This window comes from Oryx dammah, unplaced genomic scaffold (genome assembly GCF_014754425.2).
Source record: "Oryx dammah isolate SB20612 unplaced genomic scaffold, SCBI_Odam_1.1 HiC_scaffold_1, whole genome shotgun sequence".
NCBI lineage: Eukaryota > Metazoa > Chordata > Mammalia > Artiodactyla > Bovidae > Oryx > Oryx dammah.
The window spans coordinates 22,655,075-22,675,508 of NW_024070185.1; the positions used below are offsets into that span (position 1 = coordinate 22,655,075).

The window sequence follows — 20,434 nt, forward strand, 5'->3', positions numbered from 1 at the left end:
CCTACAGTATTTTTTTTGTTTGTTTGTTTAAAAGACTGAGGCTAGAAATTTAAATAAACACAGCCATGTAAGATCAGAAGGCTGACTCTGGAGTTCATTCCAGACCCTCCCTGCTAAGGAGCCCATCCAAACCGGTGCTGCTGTGCTCACCTGGGCAGCACATATGCTAAACCTACCCTGCTTCTGTCCAGGAAGCCTGTATGCTCTTCCATCTTGGTCACGCATGAGGCCTCTTCAGTGCCCACATCATAACTAGTAGCTGGAAAAATAAAGAGCAGAGGGTCTTCACTGGACTCAGTGGACCACAGCATGACCCGTCTGGACTGGAGGTGGCAAATGAAAGAGAATGAGAGTGAGAGCAACAGGCTGACCTGAGGAGGTCTCCTGGGAGAGGTCCTTGTCGACTGAAAAACATCCAACAGTGTGAGAGCCAGGAGTCAGTTTTGGGGAAGACTTCCTGAGGACTACAGGCTGGAAGACAGTCTCTCCTAGAGGACCTGCTCAAGGACTTAGCTGGAGGTCAGCGTATATGTGTTTGTAGTGAAGGAGTTGCATGGTATCAAGTTCACATCTTGGTAGAAGGTGGCTGAGAGTCAGGAGGAACAGATGTCTCTATAAACGATTTCCATGCTTTTCTAAGTATGAGAAGTTGCAAAAATTGGGTCCAAAAATTTTCTCTGGGAATTATCTAACTCTCTGCTGGCCTGTTGTGTCAATTTTCCCAGCCTCATTCCTGATCTCCCCCCTTAATTCCTATCAGGGTGTATTGGAGGTCAGGGACTGCAGTAGGTATAATGACTTTATTCGTGTAGAACAAGATGGCAAATGACATTTTAGTTGTCAACCTGAAGGAGAAACATCAGAGCTAAAATGGGTAGGTGCTTTTTCTTTGTTCTCAAACTCACTGGAAAAGTCAAGAGTTAAAACGACAAAGATTTCAGGAGTCAGTCAGCTCCTGTAGGTTTAATAACATTATTTTACTAAATTTCATTGATGAGATAATTCATAAAATCTTAAGAGTTCTTGCTGTGTGGCTTGTGGGATCTCAGTTTTCAGTCAGGGATTGAACCCAGCCTGCAGCAGTGAAAATATAGGATCCTGAAGAGGTGGCAAGAATACACAGAAGAACTGTACTAAAAAGATCTTCACGACACGGATAATCACGATGGTGTGATCACTCATCTAGAGCCAGACATCCTGGAATGTGAAGTCAAGTGGGCCTTAGAAAGCATCACTACGAACAAAACTAGTGGAGGTGATGGAATTCCAGTTGAGCTGTTTCAAATCCTGAAAAATGATGCTGTGATAGTGCTGCACTCAATATGCCAGCAAATTTGGAAAACTCAGCAGTGGCCACAGGACTGGAAAAGGTCAGTTTTCATTCCAATCCCAAAGAAAGGCAATGCCAAAGAATGCTCAAACTACCACACAATTGCACTCATCTCTCATGCTAGTAAAGTAATGCTCAAAATTCTCCAAGCCAGGCTTCAGCAATACGTGAACTGTGAACTCCCTGATGTTCAAGCTGGTTTTAGAAAAGGCAGAGGAACCAGAGATCAAATTGCCAACATCTGCTGGATCATTGAAAAAGCAAGAAAGTTCCAGAAAAACATCTCTTTCTGCTTTATTGACTATGCCAAAGCCTTTGACTGTGTGGATCACAATAAACTGTGGAAAATTCTAAAAGAGATGGGAATACCAGACCACATGACCTGCCTCTTGAGAAATCTGTATGCAGGTCAGGAAGCAACAGTTAGAACTGGACACAGAAAAACAGACTGGCTCCAAATAGGAAAAGGAGTACATCAAGGCTGTATATTGTCACCCTGCTTATTTAACTTCTATGCAGAGTACATCATGAGAAACGCTAGACTGGAAGAAACACAAGCTGGAATCAAGATTGCTGGGAGAAATATCAATAACCTCAGATATGCAGATGACACCACCCTTATGGCAGAAAGTGAAGAGGAACTAAAAAGCCGCTTGATGAAAGTGAAAGAGGAGAGTGAAAAAGTTGGCTTAAAGCTCAACATTCAGATCATGGCATCTGGTCCCATCACTGCATGGGAAATAGATGGGAAACAGTGTCAGACTTTACGTTTTTGGGCTCCAAAATCACTGCAGATGGTGATTGCAGCCATGAAATTAAAAGACGCTTACTCCTTGGAAGAAAAGTTATGACTAACCTAGATAGCATATTCAAAAGCAGAGACATTACTTTGCCGACTAAGGTCCGTCTAGTCAAGCCTATGGTTTTTCCTGTGGTCATGTATGGATGTGAGAGTTGGACTGTGAAGAAGGCTGAGTGCCAAAGAATTGATGCTTTTCAACTGTGGTGTTGGAGAAGACTCTTGAGAGTCCCTTGGACTGCAAGGAGATCCAACCAGTCCATTCTGAAGGAGATCAGCCCTGGGATTTCTTTGGAAGGAATGATGCTAAAGCTGAAACTCCAGTACTTTGGCCACCTCATGCGAAGAGTTCACTCCTTGGAAAAGACTCTGATGCTGGGAGGGATTGGGGGCAGGAGGAGAAGGGACGACAGAGGATGAGATGGCTGGATGGCATCACGGACTCGATGGACGTGAGTCTGAGTGAACTCCGGGAGATGGTGATGGATAGGGAGGCCTGGCGTGCTGTGATTCATGGGGTCGCAAAGAGTGGGACACGACTGAGTGACTGAACTGAACTGAACTGATGACTAGACCTCTAGGAAACTCTAGGAAATGCTTTCTTTTCCTTCTTCATTTGGCAGACATATCTATTCTATTCTAACTACACAATAGTGATTTTCTGTTTTTGATTAGAACTTAGTTCTGTTCACTCAGACCACACCCAAATCACCCCACAAAACCATAGACAGTACCCTTTGGCATTTGTAGTGGATTAGGGTCCTCTGTCATCTCACTCTCCTGGATCTATTTATTTCGTTCATTCCTAAATATCATCTTCAATTGAACTCTTGACTTTTTTAATGGGCTCTTTAAGAAAAAATCATTGTAGACCCACTAAGGTGTTCCCTTGTATCTTTGGTACCTTAGGAATAGTTCAGTTGTCAAGATTTATGTTTCTCTCTAGTTGCATGACTGACTATAACCTAATAGTGTTAGTGAGAGGACTGAGTTAAAATTTGAAAGAACTTAGAAAAGTGGCTAGTCCATTAGTAGCAAGCAATAAAATTCAGTTATTATTTTCTAATATCAAAATTACTATTATCTAGGATAAGATCAGAATCTTTAAAGTCATCTAATTCCTTTCCTTTTAATTCCAGCTTTCCCAAACATCTTCTCAGTGCCCAGGTGTATTTATCACCTACACAAATGCTCAGCAAAGCTAGATTCCATGATCTTGCCAGAGAGGGTTATTGTTCTAACAACTGGGTTCTGCTTGTCAGTCTCTTGTGAGCTGGTGGGTGTGTCTTATTCCTTCTTTCCTTATTACTGATCACTTGTGGATTATATGAAAGAAACATCAGATGACTATTATACAAAGCTGAAAGCAGTCAATAGTGCCAGGGCTTGGCCTTTATTGAGCTTCTGTCAGAAGCAGCTGTGCCCCAGCCCTTCCTTATTCATATTGGCCTCATCCTTCCCCTCTGCCACAGCCCTGTCCCCAGCTGTGCTGCACTGAAGTTTGCTAACTCAGAATACGTCACCGTGTCATGGGAAAACCACTTCCCTTCTTCCACATTCATGACATTGAAGACTTACACTTGCTTTGTTTTTGTCCACAAAACACATCTCCAATTGCACTTTCTAGGAAACTGGCAAGGAGAAACAAAATCTAAAGTCTTGAAAGTGATAGAGATCCATCCCCTATGGCTTTCTTTACTTTCCTTTATCTCATCATGAATTAGAACTAGATCAGGACCACTGAGACAAATCTTGTCCAGTAAGTCACTAAGTGAATATAGCGTATTAAAAACTAAATGAAATATTACATTCAAGTAAAGGGAAAAAGGGTATTTCTCCTGACCTACTAGCCTAGTCCTCACTGCCATGAATTCTCAGAGGAACAGAGATGCCCATGGAATTCAGCTGGCTTAAGCAACAGTTAGAACTGGACATGGAACAACAGACTGGTTCTGAATAGGAAAAGGAGTACGTCAAAGCTGTATATTGTCACTCTGCTTATTTAACTTATATACAGAATATATCATAAGAAATGCTGGGAGGATGAAGCATAAGCTGGAGTCAAGATTGACAGGAGAAATATCAATAACCTCAGATATACAGGTGACACAACCCTTATGGCAGAAAGTGAAGAAGAACTAAAGAGCCTCTTGATAAAAGTGAAAGAGGAGAGTGAAAAAGTTGGCTTAAAGCTCAACATTCAGAAAACGAAGATCATGGCATCTGGTCCCATCACTTCATGGCACATAGATGGGGAAACAATGGAAACAGTGGCAGACTTTATTTTTCTGGGCTCCAAAATCACTGCAGATGGTGAGTGCAGCCAAGAAATTAAAAGACACTTGCTCCTTGGAAGAAAACTTATGATCAATCTAGACAGCATATTAAAAAGCGGAGACATTACTTTACCAACAAATGTCTATCTAGTCAAACAAAGCTATGGTTTTTCCGGTAGTCATGTATGGATGTGAGAGTTGGACTGTGAAGAAGGCTGAGCACCGGAGAATTGATGCTTTTGAACTGTGGTGTTGGAAAAGACTCTTGAGAGTCTCTGGACACCAAGGAGATCCAACCAGTCCATCCTTAAGGAAATCAGTTCTGAATATTCATTGGAAGGACTGATGCTGAAGCTGAAACTCCAATACGCTGGCCACCTGATGTGAAGAACTGACTTATTGGAAAAGACCCTGATGCTGGGAAAGATTGAAGGCAGGAGGAGAGGGGGACAACAGAGGATGAGATGGTTGGATGGCATCACTGACTTAATGGACATGAGTTTGAGTAAGCTCTGGGAGCTGGTGATGGATAGGGAAGCCTGGTGTGCTGCAGTCCATGGGGTCGCAAAGAGTCAGATACAACTGAGCGACTGAACTGAACTGAACTGAATGAACAAATGGAGCTCAACCCTTGGTTCTGTGAAAGAGCTTCTAATCAAAAACAACAGCATCATTGAATCTCCTACCTCAAGCTCAGAAAATTTCAGTAGAACAAGTGCTCAACAGTAAAAGAGTTGAATAATTAAATCTATACTTGGTCAAATAAAAATTATTTGTCTACTAAGGCCAGGGCTTCCCTGGTAGCTCAGATGGCCAAGACTTGTTCTGTGATGCAGGACACCCGGCTTCAATACCTGGGTCCTTTTTATTTTTATTAAGGTTAAGGGAGTGCAGTTGGATTAATTCCTCCACTTACTTGCACAAATACACATTTGCTCTTAGCGTCTGAGGGCTGCTGACACTATGGACACCTGAGGACATGGATCAGGAGAAGAGGAAGTCACCACAGAGTAACAGGGTCCTTCACACAAACGCTGCAAGGGAGAGGGAAGGGGTTCTGGGCGATGAATTTTTTTCGCAACAAGTAAACAGGCCCTCCATAGAAAGGAGACTTTCAAGTCCTAAGGATTCTGAGGATTGAGCCTGCTCTCAGGGAGGGTATCCAGCAGGTTTGGAAGCAGACCCTGTCACTCTAGAGGACAGGGTGAGGCTCCATGTCATCTCTCCTTTACGAGGTGCTGCTGGGAAAATACCATTGTCCTACATTTAGAGTCTCCTCACCCATGTTCCCTGAGAAGAACCAGGATTCTGGTGGAATTCTTGGCTCAGTCTGTGGAGGACAACAGGTCTCCAGTCAGAAAATGGTGGAAAAAAAGGGTGGTGTCTGTAACAGTCCTGACCTCATGGTCCCCTGAAGCACAACCACAGGGACCTGCAGGAAATTGTTCTAGAAAGAACAGATACACGGAAGAAGATCTTGGACTCGTAATAATCAGCCTCTTCTGTAAATCAAACACTGAAGAAAACCCATTATTTGTTTTAGAGAGCTTAATTGCCAGAGTGACCTGGTAAATTCCTAATAAATATGGAAACCACAGAGCTGAGAGAGACTAGATTCCCATGTAAAGTAAAAGGGAAAAATGGAGCCTAAGATCAGGGCTAAAAATGTGTTCCTGGATAAGAGGAGAGCAACATTTATGCGTGAGAGACAGTGAGCAAAAATGTGTGTAATTACAAAAGTACATCTGACTTAAGACAAAGACTTTTCTCATCTCATTGAAAAATACCCATTTGGCTGGGAACATTTGAAGTTATTGGGAAATAGATAAAATTAATAGTTTAGATTGTTTTCTTTGATCATACTGTGAATACATAAATGAAAATCAAAAAAGGAAGTAAAAGTGTATAGAAATGACTAGAAAATGAAAACTACCATGTTCCCTATTTAATGGCCTCGCTTAGAAAGCCTGGCATCAGAGAACCTACCTCAAGGTTCCACCAGACGCCGTCTCAGCCAGCCCAGCAGCAGCCGCATCTTCCCCATGGCCTTCGTGCTCTCTCTACTCATGGCCCTGGTGCTGGTCAGCTACGGCCCGGGAGGATCCCTGGGCTGTGACCTGTCTCAGTACCACGTGCTGGTTGGCAGCCAGAACCTCAGGCTCCTGGGCCAAATGAGGAGAATCTCCCCTCGCTTCTGCCTGCAGGACAGAAAAGACTTCGCTTTCCCCCAGGAGATGGTAGAGGGCGGCCAGCTCCAGGAGGCCCAGGCCATCTCTGTGCTCCACGAGATGCTCCAGCAGAGCTTCAACCTCTTCCACACAGAGCGCTCCTCTGCTGCCTGGAACACCACCCTCCTGGAGCAGCTCCGCACTGGACTCCATCAGCAGCTGGACGACCTGGACGCCTGCCTGGGGCAGGTGATGGGAGAGGAAGGCTCTGCCCTGGGAAGGACGGGCCCCACCCTGGCCGTGAAGAGGTACTTCCAGGGCATCCATGTCTACCTGCAAGAGAAGGGATACAGTGACTGCGCCTGGGAAATCGTCAGACTGGAAATCATGAGATCCTTGTCTTCATCAGCCAGCTTGCAAGAAAGGTTAAGAATGATGGATGGAGACCTGAGCTCACCTTCACATGACTCTCCCTGACTAAGATGCCCCATTATCCATCTATACTCACCTGGGGTCATTTCAGAAGACTCTGAATTCTGCTTTAGCCACCAAATTTATTGAATTAACTCAGCCAATGCATGTCAGTAGTAATAAGCAAGTAGATACAAAAGCAATCAAGTATAGGGGTATCAATCCATAAGCAATGACTGCCCTGATGTTATTTATTTATTCTTTATTTAGTTAATGTAATATTTTATCTCATATTTATATTTTCATATAAAAGATGTATATGTTTACACTGTATCAAAATTTAGAAAATATATTTCCCTATATCATTAAAATTGTTATTTATTAAATAGTTATCAAGATAAATTTCTTGAGTTTTTATTTTGAAAATCTAAATCCTATTCTGTCTACATATACCTATCACAAAATAGTATTTGTTCACTTTATACTGTGGAACATTTCTATAATTTTCTAGGAATTGTTTGTCAAAAGGTGGAATTCTGAGAATCTTCTGCGGGTGCAGTTGTTAGGACTCTGAGTTTTGCCTCCAGGGAGCCTCGGTTGAAGAACTAATATCCTATAAGCTGTGGAGGGTGCCAAAAAGAAAGTTAGAAAGGAAATTATGAGTTGTAGAAAATGGCTAGTCTTGATGTCATAGGCATAACTAATTTATACCCACTCATTAAAGAATGGTTGATGTACATATCTGAGGGAAGCAGTCACCTCCTGCAGGAAAGCTGATGACACATCCTGTTGACTGGCTGCTCCTGACTCCTGTTACTCTGCCTCCCGCCTTCTCCTCAGTACTGCCTTACTGAGCAATTCACTCCCTTCCACAGTAACTTCACTGCCTCCACACAGGAGCTCTGTTCTGTGCTGGTTTCTAGCTGCATGGTGTAGTCAGAGTGGAAGCCACAGGAAGAGAGCCCAAGTGAAAGGAGTGTTCTTGCCTGGAGAATCCCAGGGATGGGGGAGCCTGGTGGGCTGCCATCTATGGGGTCGCACAGAGTTGGACACGACTGAAGCGATTTAGCAGCAGCAGCAGAAATTCCAAAACCTCTGAATCCAAGCTCTGCTATTTACCAACAGTGTGACTCTGAAAAATCTCACAAACACAACAGGTCAGTTTCCTCATCTTTAATATGGGGACGATAAGAGTGGTTTTCATACAATTACTGTTTGGATTCAGTGAGTCCATATCACACAAGAGGCATCACGTGCTCCTGGCAGAAATCATCAGGACCGTGAGAATCACGGAGTGGGTGCCCTCAGGGAGGAGACAGGACAGCCGCCCTGAGACAGCGACTGGAGGGCAGCATGGAAAGGTGCTGGCCCCCGACATAGGTATTTTCTTTTCCACTTGGGTGCTAGTTTCATAGTGTTTTCAGCATGAGAACTTTCCTTTGCTGTATGCTGAAGAGCATTCCAATTTCTGGGTTTCATATCTCTAAAAGCAGTCCTATGAGTTCGGAAAAAACTCTTTGAGAAAGAAGAATTAGTAGAAAATGCTTTGATGTAATACAAAGACGAATAATAGGGAAAGAATAGAGATCTCATATCAATGCAGAAAATCAAACACATGCAGAGGCAGGAAGGAAAGAGCAGGCAGTCTGAAATGTATTTCTGCCCTCCACTCCTATGCTGTAAGGGTTGGATCCTAAATCTCTTTTCAATAAAGTCCCTTGTCCACACTTGCTGGCAATGTCACCTCCTGGAGCCTCTGCATTGCTGCTGCTGCTGCTGCCGCCAAGTCGCTTCAGTCGTGTCCGACTCTGTGCGACCCCAGAGACGGCAGCCCATTAGGCTCCTCTGTCCCTGGGATTCTCCAGGCAAGAACATTGGAGTGGGTTGCCATTTCCTTCTCCAATGCATGAAAGTGAAAAGTGAAAGTGAAGTTGCTCAGTCGTGCCCCACTCTTAGCAACCCCATGGACTGCAGCCTACCAGGCTCCTCTGTCCATGGGATTTTCCAGGCAAGAGTACTGGAGTGGTGTGCCACAGCCTTCTCCACATTGCTACTGAAAGGCAAAACCTAACAAAGAGTTCAGAAACCAATTGTTACCCTTCTCATACTAAAGATGTGAGAAACATTATTAATGAATGAAGTGTGATTTTCTGAAACCTCCAGGGGACTCACGCCAAGGGGCACCTTCCAGGATTGCTGCTGCTAGTGGCCTTGTCCCCATGGCAAGCCCCTACTGACCCACCACCTCAACAGGAGACTCCACCTTTAGCAGGTAGGGGAAGCATGTGCTTCAGTCTCCTGTGGGGTCACTGCTGCTCAGTTCCCCTGCATCTTGGTGCTTGCAAGATTTTGTTTGTCCCCTTTGAGAATGGAGTCTCTCTTCCACAAGACAAGTCTCTCTTCCACAGTCTTGTGGAAGACTTGTAATCAAATGTCGCTGGCCTTTACAGTCAGATTTCCTGGGGATTCCCAGGCCCTTTGCTGGATTTGCAGACCCGGAAGCCAGACGTGAGTCTTAGATCCTTCCCAACAGTGAGAGAACTTTTTTGGTTGTAATTGTTTTCCAGTTTGTTGGTTTCCCAATGGGCAGGTATGGGATTTATTTTTATTGTGCTTGAGTGCCTCCTACCATCTCATTAAAATTTCTTTTTTGTCTTTGGACATGGGGTATCTTTTTTGGGTGGGCTCCAGAGTCCTCCTGTGGATGGTTTTTAACAGCTCCTTGAGAATTCAGTGCTCTTGCAGGAGATGAGTGCATGTCCTTCTACTCTGCCATTTTGAAACAGAAGCTAAGCTAAAACTTCCATATTTGACCATTTGAAATATGTTGAAGCATCTCATGCACACCCACCATATCTTTTATTCAGCATCAGGGACCTATGTTTAGCTGAGATTTGAACAGGAGGTTAATTACAGGAAATAGGTATGTTCTTTACCTTCAAATAGTAAAATTTTCTAAGAAGGAGTTTAATAATCAATATGTCAACATGCTGTACAGAAAATATTATTATTGAGGTATACCCGAGTTCCTGCAGTAACAAGCTAGGGTTCATTTATAAAATTGATCAACAAAGACCCAGCAATTTATACATTTCATTCACCATATTTCAACTTTTATTATTTTAAGAATTTCTTATAGTCAGTAGTTCCCAAGATCAAAGTCTTTACTTTCATTTTAAAAACCCCTCCCCAACACACATCCTCCATCTGGACCTTCTAACTGAGAGTCCTTTAAATGGGGAGAAAATGACTCCCCAGAGCAGCAGCATGTCTCCATTTCTTATTCCCACCCAGCATCCTGCACAATGGTAGGATACTACTGGTCCTCAGAGTTGTGAATAAAGGTGTAAGTGTAATAATAATAATAATAATAATGATAAGCTTAAAAGAGTTTTACCAATTAAAATGACAATATTTCTACATTTTTTGTCTTTATTTTTTGTGGGTTACTCTTGTCTTCTCAGGTGATCAGTATATTTGTTATCTGGGCATCTCTATAATTTTCCCTCAATTTCCTGCATCATTTCGTCCAGTCGATTTTTCTGTCCTATACTACAGTTTTCTCAGCTTTAAAATAGGGAAATGGGATTGGATATATATGTACTTTTAGCTGGTTTACATTGTTGTTCAGCAGAAACCAACACTATATTGTAAAGCAATTATTCTCCAATTAAAAACAAAATAGGGATAATGAGAATACTGTACTCCATTCAATATACCATCTCATGTTATTTACTCTATATGATGAGAATATAACAACTTACAAAATTATCATATATGAGTAGATTATATAAAGCATCTGGGACACATTAAACATAGCTGTGAGAGTTCTTACTGTGACACGTGTATACAAAGTTTTCACCATTATTTCATATCTACCTTAAATAGGATTATGCCATACCTGTGCCTTTTCAACTCTAATTTTTAATGCAAAACTTCTACCTCTGTCAATTAGAATAGGTTAATCTTTTCTAGTATTGTACAAAGAATATCTGTACATTTTTACATTTTACTAGCAAATGAAGTAATTTCATAGCTGTAGCAAGCACACCGAGACATTTACTGGGCATCAAGTCAACATGCAATCAGTACATTTGGCATATAAGGTGCCTATTAAGTAGCAAATGGTATATTAAGTGGAAACCTACATTATGCTGAACACAAAACCATCTTGATTATGAATTTTAAAGCAACTTATGTGTATGAAATGACAGTTTTAAAAAGTTAATAAAACTCTCCAATGCAAAGCTATGTATAAATTTGAAAGTTTAATGTAAGATCCTAGGCTAAAAGAGATGAGAAGAAAGAAAGATTTTGAAAATTGAGATCAATTATTTAAGGTAGTTACTGGGTCATAAGTTTGTCAACTACAGCTTTCGCTCAGTTGAACTGAGATGAACAAAGAAGTCATTTTGAAAACATTTGCAGATGATCTTGTTTTGGCACAAGGAAAATATTTAAATGTGGTGTGAGTTTCAGACTTATTTATACATTTTAAAATATTTTTCAGCTACTTGAACACTGAAGGAGAAAGTAGCTACTTATATTAAATGAAATCATTCTCCCTTTCCCAGGGGCTCCTGTAAGTCTCAGTCTTGTCCTCACATCTTCCCACGGGAGGGTCCCAATATCTAGTAGATGCCAGTCCAGACTGTACATGCCTCTCCCCTTTCCCCGAATCAGTCCTTTTTCCAGAAACAACCCTGAATCTGAGAATACACCACAACATGCTCTGATTTCCAGCCATCAGTTGTTGCATAAAGGGGCACTGGTGTAAAGCGCTCGGGCTAAAATCTCCTCCCAGGAAGGGGAGGATGGAAGCAGAGGCAGGGGCAGAAATGATAGGCTCAGAGCAAAGTGGCTGCAAAGCTCCCCTGGGCCGTGGGGCCGGAAAAGGAAGTTTCTTCACTGCTCCTGAGGTTCCACGCGCTCCCTGGGCCCCAGCAGCACCTTGCCCAGGCCCAGGGCTCCTGCCAACCAGGACTGCCCGGTTCTCCTTGGTGGATCCCAAGCTCGAGCTCAAGGCGCTGGACCTGGAGTTGGTGCCCGCTGGGAGAGCAGCGTCATTGTCTGTTACAGGGAGATCTGCGGTGCCCATCCTAGCCACAGAGGCGTAGGGAAGGCAGCCTTGTGCTCCTTGTAGAGCTTAGCCCTGGGACTCAGTTTCACTGAAGTGCTGAGTTTGGCGATTCCTGGTCTCTAGGAGGATGGCAATGGTGATCATCACCATTCTCCAGGGCTGGAGAACATCACCTTCCGTGTCATCAGGGAAGGGGTTGGCATCTGGTGTGCTTGGCGATGCTGCAGATGTTGGGCTGTGCCAGCCTTTATCCAGCTGTTCCAAACACCTTCCCACAAATAAGATCTTTAAATAGAGCAGAATTGTCATTTTCTGCACTTTTCTCAATATTATTTTCATGGAGAACTTTTCCCTTGTATTCTGGGCATCAGAGAATGTCACAGCTTCGATGATTCTTTTGTGTTATTACACTGGAAATGAAATATACTCATGGAAACATCTCAATCAAAAAGGAGATATTCATCTATATGAGTCAATTCAGCTTGAAATAAAAACTCGAGGCTCAATATAACTCTCTTCTTTAGTCTAAAAGAGAACTCAGAGGTGTGACTACATAGTCTATTTTGATAGTTTAAATTGCACAAAATAAATCTAGGCACAACTTTCTGCATTTCCTTTTTAAGGTCTAATAGGTCTAATAAGGTCTAGTAGGTTTGAATTCTTCCACAGTGATTTACAGGACCATAGTCCTCATTTTCTGATGGTCTACAGATAACAGTGGCATCGTACTGAACATGGGTTAATTCACAGCTTCTTTATTCTGTCACCAAAGTGTGCTGACTGCACACGCGTGTGAGTGTGCTTGATGATGTGCATTCCAGAATAGCCGGGCACGAATGGTGACTGCCCTCCTGGGAGCGGGGAAGAGGACATCGAGGCAGGAAGAGGAGGGAGGAGGCAGCACGTGCTCAGAGCAGCTGAGGGCCAGTACTCAGAGCGGATGAAGAGGAGGGACTGGGAGCAGCAGGAAGCTCTACTCTCACACAGTCTGGGGCTCCTGAGTGTAGCCGTTCCAGACTTTCACTTCCTCTTCTAAAAGATGAAGACAACTTTAGTAGCAGCCACAGAGGACATTCTTTACTTCAAATAATACAAAGTTTGCAAATTAGGCTGAGAATATGAAACTTAGTGAATGGTAACAGTCTTTCATACCAATATAACCAATTCAGTTCAGTTCAGTTCAGTCGCTTAGTCGTGTTTGACTCTTTGTGACCCCATGAACACCAGCACGCCAGGCCTCCCTGTCCATCACCAACTCCCAGAGTCCACCCAAACCCATGTCCATTGTGTCGGTGATGCCATCCAACCATCTCATCCTCTGTCGTCCCCTTCTCCTCCTGCCCTCAATCTTTCCCAGCATCAGGGTCTTTTCAAATGAGTTAGCTCTCTCTGCATCAGGTGGCCAAAGTATTGGAGTTTCAGCTTCAACATCAGTCCCTCCAATGAACACCCAGGACTGATCTCCTTTAGTATGGACTGGTTGGATCTCCTTGTAGCCCAAGGGACTCTCAAGAGTCTCCTCCAACACCACAGTTCAAAAGCATCAATTCTTCTGTGCTCAGCTTTCTTTATAGTCCAACTCTCACATCCATACATGACCACTGGAAAAACCATAGCCGTGCAAGGAGATCCAACCAGTCCATTCTAAAGGAGATCAGTCCTGGGTGTTCTTTGGAAGGAATGATGCTAAAGCTGAAACTCCAGTACTTTGGCCACCTCATGAGAAGAGTTGACTCCTTGGAAAAGACTCTGATGCTGGGAGGGATTAGGGGCAGGAGGAGACGACAGAGGATAAGATGGCTGGATGGCATCCCCACCTCAATGGATGTGAGTTTGAGTGAACTCCGGGAGTTGGTGATGGACAGGGAGGCCTGACATGCTGCAATTCATGGGGTCACAAAGAGTTGGACATGACTGAGCGACTGAACTGAACTGAACTGACTAGACAGACCTTTGTTGGTAAAGTAATGTCTCTGCTTTTTAATATGCTTTCTAGTTTGGTCATAACTTTCCTTCCAAGGAGTAAGCATCTTTTAATTTCATGGCTGCAATCACCATCTGCAGTGATTTTGGAGCCCAGGAAAATAAAGTCAGCCACTCTTTCCACTGTTTCCCCACCTATTTGCCATGAAGTGACGGGACCAGATGCCATGATCTTCGTTTTCTGAATGTTGAGCTTTAAGCCAACTTTTTCACTCTCCTCTTTCACTTTCATCAAGAGGCTCTTTAGTTCTTCTTCACTTTCTGCCATAAGGGTGGTGTCATCTGCATATCTGAGGTTATTGATATTTCTACCCGCAATCTTGATTTCAGCTTGTGCTTCCTCCAGCCCGTCATTTCTCATGATGCATATAACCAATAGTAACCTCTTTACTCCACCCTCAGTCCAACCAAGAGAAGTTTTGCCTGCAAATCTCAACACTGCCGAGGGGCTGCGTGTTGAGGCTCAAGTGTTAATTCTAGGAGAGGACCGCCTGCAGGGCTCTGAAGCAGCCCAGAAGTCCACGTTTCCTCCCTTTTGATCAGCGCCTGGTGCATTATGGAGGGCAATCCCACAGCACTTTAAGTTCTTTGCAGAGAAACAGATTCCAGGAAAATTGTCTAATAAAACACAATTTCTCTGCTAATAAATGAGATAATAAGCAGTCCCTTTTCTCAATCTCAGAAAGTTTTAGACCACCTCTGATGCTACTTTTTAAGCTACAGATTATATTATACTTCAAAATCATACTGAGAGAAAAAGAAATCAGATTTGTCGTTAGGAAATTTTTTGTAGAGAAAAATTTTTTTTCTAAAAGAAAAAAAATGACACTTTTTTTTAAAGAAAAGATGTGGAGAGGAGGAAAATGGCTAAAATGCTGTGTTTTGAGGCTCACCAAAATCAAAGTCTAGGAGAGGGGGTTGTGAAGGAGAAGATCCCAAGATTCCATGCTTACAGCAGTCCTGAAACATTATTAAAAGAAATATTACAGCACTTGAATCCTTTTGCTTGGGACCAGCATCTTAAAAAATTGTCTTACAAAATAATAGCTGCTCTGTGAAGAGTATAAATGAGGTAAACAGTCCCTAACATCATCCTCAGTAGTCTCAGACCCCTTCTGGTGATATTAAGACAGAGATTTTTTTTTTTAATGGTTAAGAGACCAGGAAATCAGTTATAAAATGTGACAGAGGAGAGGATGACAAGAAATGGGACATTCCTATACCTTCTCTGCCACCAGGGAAGGTGGCAACAGTACTTCTAAAGCTATTTCTTAGGTTAGTATTGGGGTAAAGTTAAGAAAGGACTTCTCTTGAGTATGAAATGTTAAAAAGCACGAAGTCTAAGACATCATACTGTAACTCAATATTAAAAAATGAAAATACCAAAATATATGCGCTGAACAAAACATCAAAATTTTCAAGAAAGACAAGAAATGCCTTTTCATTTGCAAGACCATACGTGCCTTACAAAGAAAGGCTTCACATTGCCAATGAAATCCGGGCAATTTTCATTTCACCTATAAAATTCTTCCCAAAGAAAATGCAAAGATCAGACCTGTAAATGCCCTCAACGCTTTGTACAGGACACTGCCTCTTCTTCCTTTGGTTCCTCTCTCCCTCTCTCTCTTCCCTCTTCTTCCTTTCTTTTTGACTGCACAGCATCGCATGTGGGATCTTAATTCCCAGACCAGGCATCAAATTCGCGCCTCCTGCATTGAAAGCACAGTCTTACTCATTGGACCAGGGACATCTGCACTAATTCTTTTTTCTACACTACACTCAAGGTGGGGTGCTGGCAGCGGTGTTTCAGAAACTCGGGTTAAATAAAAATTATTTAAGACTGTCACAGAGTCACAAGAAACTGTCAAACAAATATAGAAGTGATCTTGAATATATTAATGAGTTGGCTTCCATTAAAGCCAGTAAAGTAAAATCATATTATATTCGTTTCAGTATAAATAAACCATAGCTTAAAAAGAATTTAATAAAATACTAATAAAAATCAATATCATTTTAATACTCATATTTTAATATAGTATCTAACATTTAAATATTTTCATAAAATGAATATTTCAATACTCATATTTTAATATCATATATTTAATATTTTAAAATATTTCAAAAATAAAAATTTTAAATATTTAATGAGACAAATATAATTAAATATAAATTTAAACTCATAAAAATACAGTGCTGTGAGTTTTTGAATATTCCTACTTTTCAGTTGCTCAATACTTTCTCCCCTACTTCAAAGGCCAATTCCTTGAACGACACCCTGAAAGTCCCAGAGCATCTCCAGGGGCGGACAGCTCCCCCGTCCTCGGGTGGGACCGCGCTGCGTCTCACCCCCAGGGCGTCCGCAACTCCGTCCAGTAGTCCCATCGCCGCCAAGTCCCCCTTTCCGTGAGCTGTCCCTTCATCGCGCCAGAAATGAGCCCGAATCTGTAAAATCGGCCCCAACTCGCTCTGATTCTCTGCTTTAAAGGCCTCCGTAAAGGCATTTTCTTTGTAAAAGTGGCCTCGCTCAAGTTTCTGTGCAAAAAGAAGGCACAACAAAAGAAGCAGCAACGAGTGCTGCTAAGTTGCTTGAGTAGTGTCTGATTCTGTGCGACCCCAGAGACGGCAGCCCACCAGGGTCTCCCGTCCCTGGGATTCTCCAGGCAAGAACACTGGAGTGGGTTGCCATTTCCTTCTCCAATGCATGAAAGTGAAAAGTCAAAGTGAAGTCGCTCAGTCATGTCCGATTCTTAGCGACCCCACGGACTGCAGCCTACCCGGCTCCTCCGCCCATGGGATTTTCCAGGCAAGAGCACTGGAGTGGGGTGCCATCGCCTTCTCCGGCACAACACTCAGAGGAAACCAGAAAACGCAAGGTTCCGGGCTTACCACAAAACAAAACGTCTCTGGCGAGGACTTAGATTGAAGATTTCTTGGTGCACTAACTCAAGGAGCACCAACTTGGTCTCTGAGCAGCGACGCTTTTCCTCTGGCTGCCAAACCCGCTGAAAGAAGTCTCAGAATTCGCAAACTCACTAATAAAACCGATAAGAAGACATCCTCCACCGTCTTGTGAACGCCCAGAGAAGGGCGCTGTGCCAGGACCCAGCAGAGAAACCTTTCGCTCATTGATTAGTGGTGTCCGCGCGCCCCCTGTTGGCCTTCCAGTGAATCACGGAAACTCTCTATGCTGCTAAGTCTTTCCAGTCGCGTCAGACTAGAGGGCAGCCCACCAGGCTCCCCCGTCCCTGGGATTTTCCAGGCAAGAACACTGGAGTGAGTTGCCATTTCCGTCTCCACTGCATGAAAGTGAAAAATGGAAGTGAAGTCGCTCAGTCGTACCCGACTCTTAGCGACCCCATGGACTGCAGCCTACCAGGCTCCTCCGTCCATAGGATTTTCCAGGCAAGAGTACTGGAGTGGGGTGCCATTGCCTTCTCCAAACTCTCTATGGCCAAGATCTATTTGCTAGTGTCAGGGGTGATGCTCTGCTCCATCCCTGCTTGTCCTCTTGACAACAAATTCTTCATACGTTTGAGACAGATGAAAACGATCCCCTCCCAGTCATGCCTAGAGCACAGACACCACTTCAAGTTTCCTTGGAGAAGAGAGAATATCACCCCAATCCAGATGACTCAAGGCACCTGTTATCACCAACTGATGCTCCAGCAGATCTCCAACCTCTTCACCATGGAGAGCAGCTGTGCTGCTTGGAACAGCACCCTCCTCGACAAACTGCTCTCCAGCCTGGGTCAGAGCCTGGAACAGCTGAAAGAAGTGACTCTGGATTGCCCCAATTTGGGAATTGATGTCCGGAAGTATTTCCAAGGAATCCATCTCTACCTGAAGGGAAAGGAATACAGCCCCTGTGCCTGGGAGGTTGTCAGAGTGGAAATTGTAAAGTGCCTTTCCCTCATGTAAGAATTCTCAAGAAAAGTGAACAGATACAATGAAAATTATACTTGTGACAACTGTCCATTCAATCAGACTGTTGTTTGCTTAAGCCTCCAAACTGATCATCTGTTTGCTTACAAGCTGAAAAATGTCTGAAATGAAAATCACAATTTTACAAAAATATTTAGACAGAGAAACACAATCTCTTTTCTTAAATAATTTTATAACATAATTTAAAAGATTTTTTATGTGTTGAGGGTATTTGCTATTTTCAACATATGAAATTTATTTTTTATGGAAGAGTTTTTAAGAGAATATGTTGTTAAAGGTTTTATCAGTTAACCTAATACTTAGCTTCTTTAACAAGTAAACAGCAATGTGTCAGGAATTTGAATCTAGTGGACACTTTTCTTTCCTTCTTCGAAGAGCACAACGTAGGTCTTGATCAGGTGAATATTCTAGCTTTCTCTCCTCCAAAGAGTGAGTTGAAAACATTGGTGCCATTGTTTTGAGATTTTTTCTATCATCGGCCTGTGACTCCAAATTTGCCTGTAGCACTTGAGTCTATTCTCCTTGAAGGCAAAGAGAAAAGTCTGGTGGATCCCATGGGATGCTTCCAAGGACCAGGGCTAGATGGGGTAATAGCACTTCTCACGTTACATGGCCTGGACTTATCCTCATGGGAGTCTCATGGCAAGGAAATTGGGGAAAATTGGATGATTAAGAGAGGAGAAGACAAGTTCAGTGCACAAGACCATTTTTTCATTTTTGCAACTATTTGTCCTAATGGAGCTCTGGGTGGGTGTGCAAGGGGAACTCCAATGTTCTTGCTTGCACACACTCTGACAAACTCTTATATCACAGTTTCAGCTTGGGGAAGATGACAGAGATGTCAGTCAGAGTTCAGAGCATCATAGACTATTTGAAAGAAGCATTCAGGTTGACTCCCAAAGGCATAGGCCAATGAGGAAAACATCTACAAGTGTAGACAAAGTGTTTCCTTATTACTTGAGGGAGACAAGGAAAGAATGATCAGGAATCACTGAACCAAAAGGGGACAGTGGGTCTTCCAGTCACCATACCTTCCAAATATTGAAAATGCAAACTTGAAAATATTTCTGCAAATGATCTTTAAAAATTATCTCACACATTATTCCATCATATCCTCCCTTGTAGAACCATGAAGAATATTTAAATTATTGTGTTATCATATCATATCTATTAACAGATGTTGGTATTATTGTTTCTCCTAATATTACTATCCTTGTGAATTGATGTCACATGAATATTAATTGAGCTCAAGAAATGTTACAGCCAAGATGAAATGTCAAGGAAACGAGGTTGAGGAAGCTGATTTCTCCTTTCAGGTATTTTACAGACTCCTGGAGGTATTCTTAGGATAAAACAGGGCATGTATTTCTTATTGTTCAAGCTTCTTCAACGAAATAGCATAGACTGGGTACTTTGCAAAGATCAGAACTGTATTGCTGCAAATTAGTTCTCAAGTCTGAATATCCAAGAACTGGAGGTCAGTGTGGTCCAGTTGTGGTGAGAGCCGGCTTCAGGTTTCACACTGCAGAGTTCTCATTGTATCATCACAGGGCAGGAGAGGGACTAGTTTGTATCCACCTCTTTTATAAGGGCATTATTTCCTTTTGTGAAGTCTCCATCCCCACACCCAAATCGTCTATCACCTGATATCATTAGTTTGGGGTTTAGGACTTCAAGATATGAATTTTGTGGGGGCCCTAACGGGCTTCCCTGGTGGCTCAGAGGTTAAAGCGTCTGCCTGGAATGCAGGAGACCCGGGTTCAATTCCTGGGTCGGGAAGATCCCCTGGAGAAGGAAATGGCAACCCACTCCAGTACTCTTGCCTGGAGAATCCCATGGAGGGAGGAGCCTGGTAGGCTACAGTCCATGGGGTTGCAAAGAGTTGGACACAACTGAGCGACTTCACTTTCACTTTCAACCATTCAGAACATAAAGGGCTTTAAAGTCTACATGCTTGTAAGAATATAGTTACGCTGAGCCAAAAAAAAAAAAAAAAAGCAGGTTAGCAGGCAAAAAAAGGAAATCAGGGATTCATATCCAAACTCTAGATTTTCAACCTGTCATAAGGCTTTAATTATTACGTGTCAAATACTGGAAGTCGTACTGAAATGGAACTCCACAGCCAATGCAGTGGAATAAATGGAGCATGGAAATGATCATTCATCATTCCTTGTGAGGAGTCTCTGAAGTATCTCAGGATCAATGTAGAAGTAATTGCCATGTCGGTAAAGATCCACCAAGAGAACTGTGGTAAACTGCCTGGTTGCTGTGAGCTGCGAGCCTCAGGGAGAGTTTGAGTCCAGATACATGGCTCTGTATATGACACCCGGCATGTTCTTTTCTATCATGACCTCAGTTGAATTCAGTCCCTCAGTTGTGTCCAACTCTTTGCGACCACATGCACTGCAGCATGCCAGGCTTCCTTGCCCATCACTAACTCCCAGA

The 20,434-nt window shown here is 42.9% G+C and overlaps 2 protein-coding genes and 1 non-coding gene across 3 annotated transcripts; all 3 read left to right on the forward strand.

Moving 5' to 3' along the window:
* The first annotated feature begins 6,447 nt into the window (after positions 1 to 6,447).
* LOC120865213 (interferon omega-1) lies at positions 6,448 to 7,050 on the forward strand. Its single transcript, XM_040242279.1, has one exon. The coding sequence runs from the start codon at positions 6,448 to 6,450 to the stop codon at positions 7,048 to 7,050; it is 603 nt and encodes a 200-aa protein (XP_040098213.1).
* A 10,444-nt stretch (positions 7,051 to 17,494) lies between these two features.
* LOC120862245 (interferon omega-1-like) lies at positions 17,495 to 17,965 on the forward strand. The gene has a single exon (XM_040238368.1). The coding sequence runs from the start codon at positions 17,495 to 17,497 to the stop codon at positions 17,963 to 17,965; it is 471 nt and encodes a 156-aa protein (XP_040094302.1).
* Positions 17,966 to 19,696: 1,731 nt separating this feature from the next.
* Positions 19,697 to 19,768, forward strand: TRNAS-GGA. Its single transcript has one exon. It is a non-coding gene; the product is annotated as a tRNA-Ser (tRNA).
* The last annotated feature ends 666 nt before the right edge of the window (positions 19,769 to 20,434 follow it).

What these genes read in the sequence shown, in the direction of transcription:
- LOC120865213 (XM_040242279.1), top strand. Translation starts at nt 6,448, where the DNA reads ATGGCCTTCGTGCTCTCTCTACTCATGGCCCTGGTGCTGGTCAGCTAC.
- LOC120862245 (XM_040238368.1), top strand. Translation starts at nt 17,495, where the DNA reads ATGGCCAAGATCTATTTGCTAGTGTCAGGGGTGATGCTCTGCTCCATC.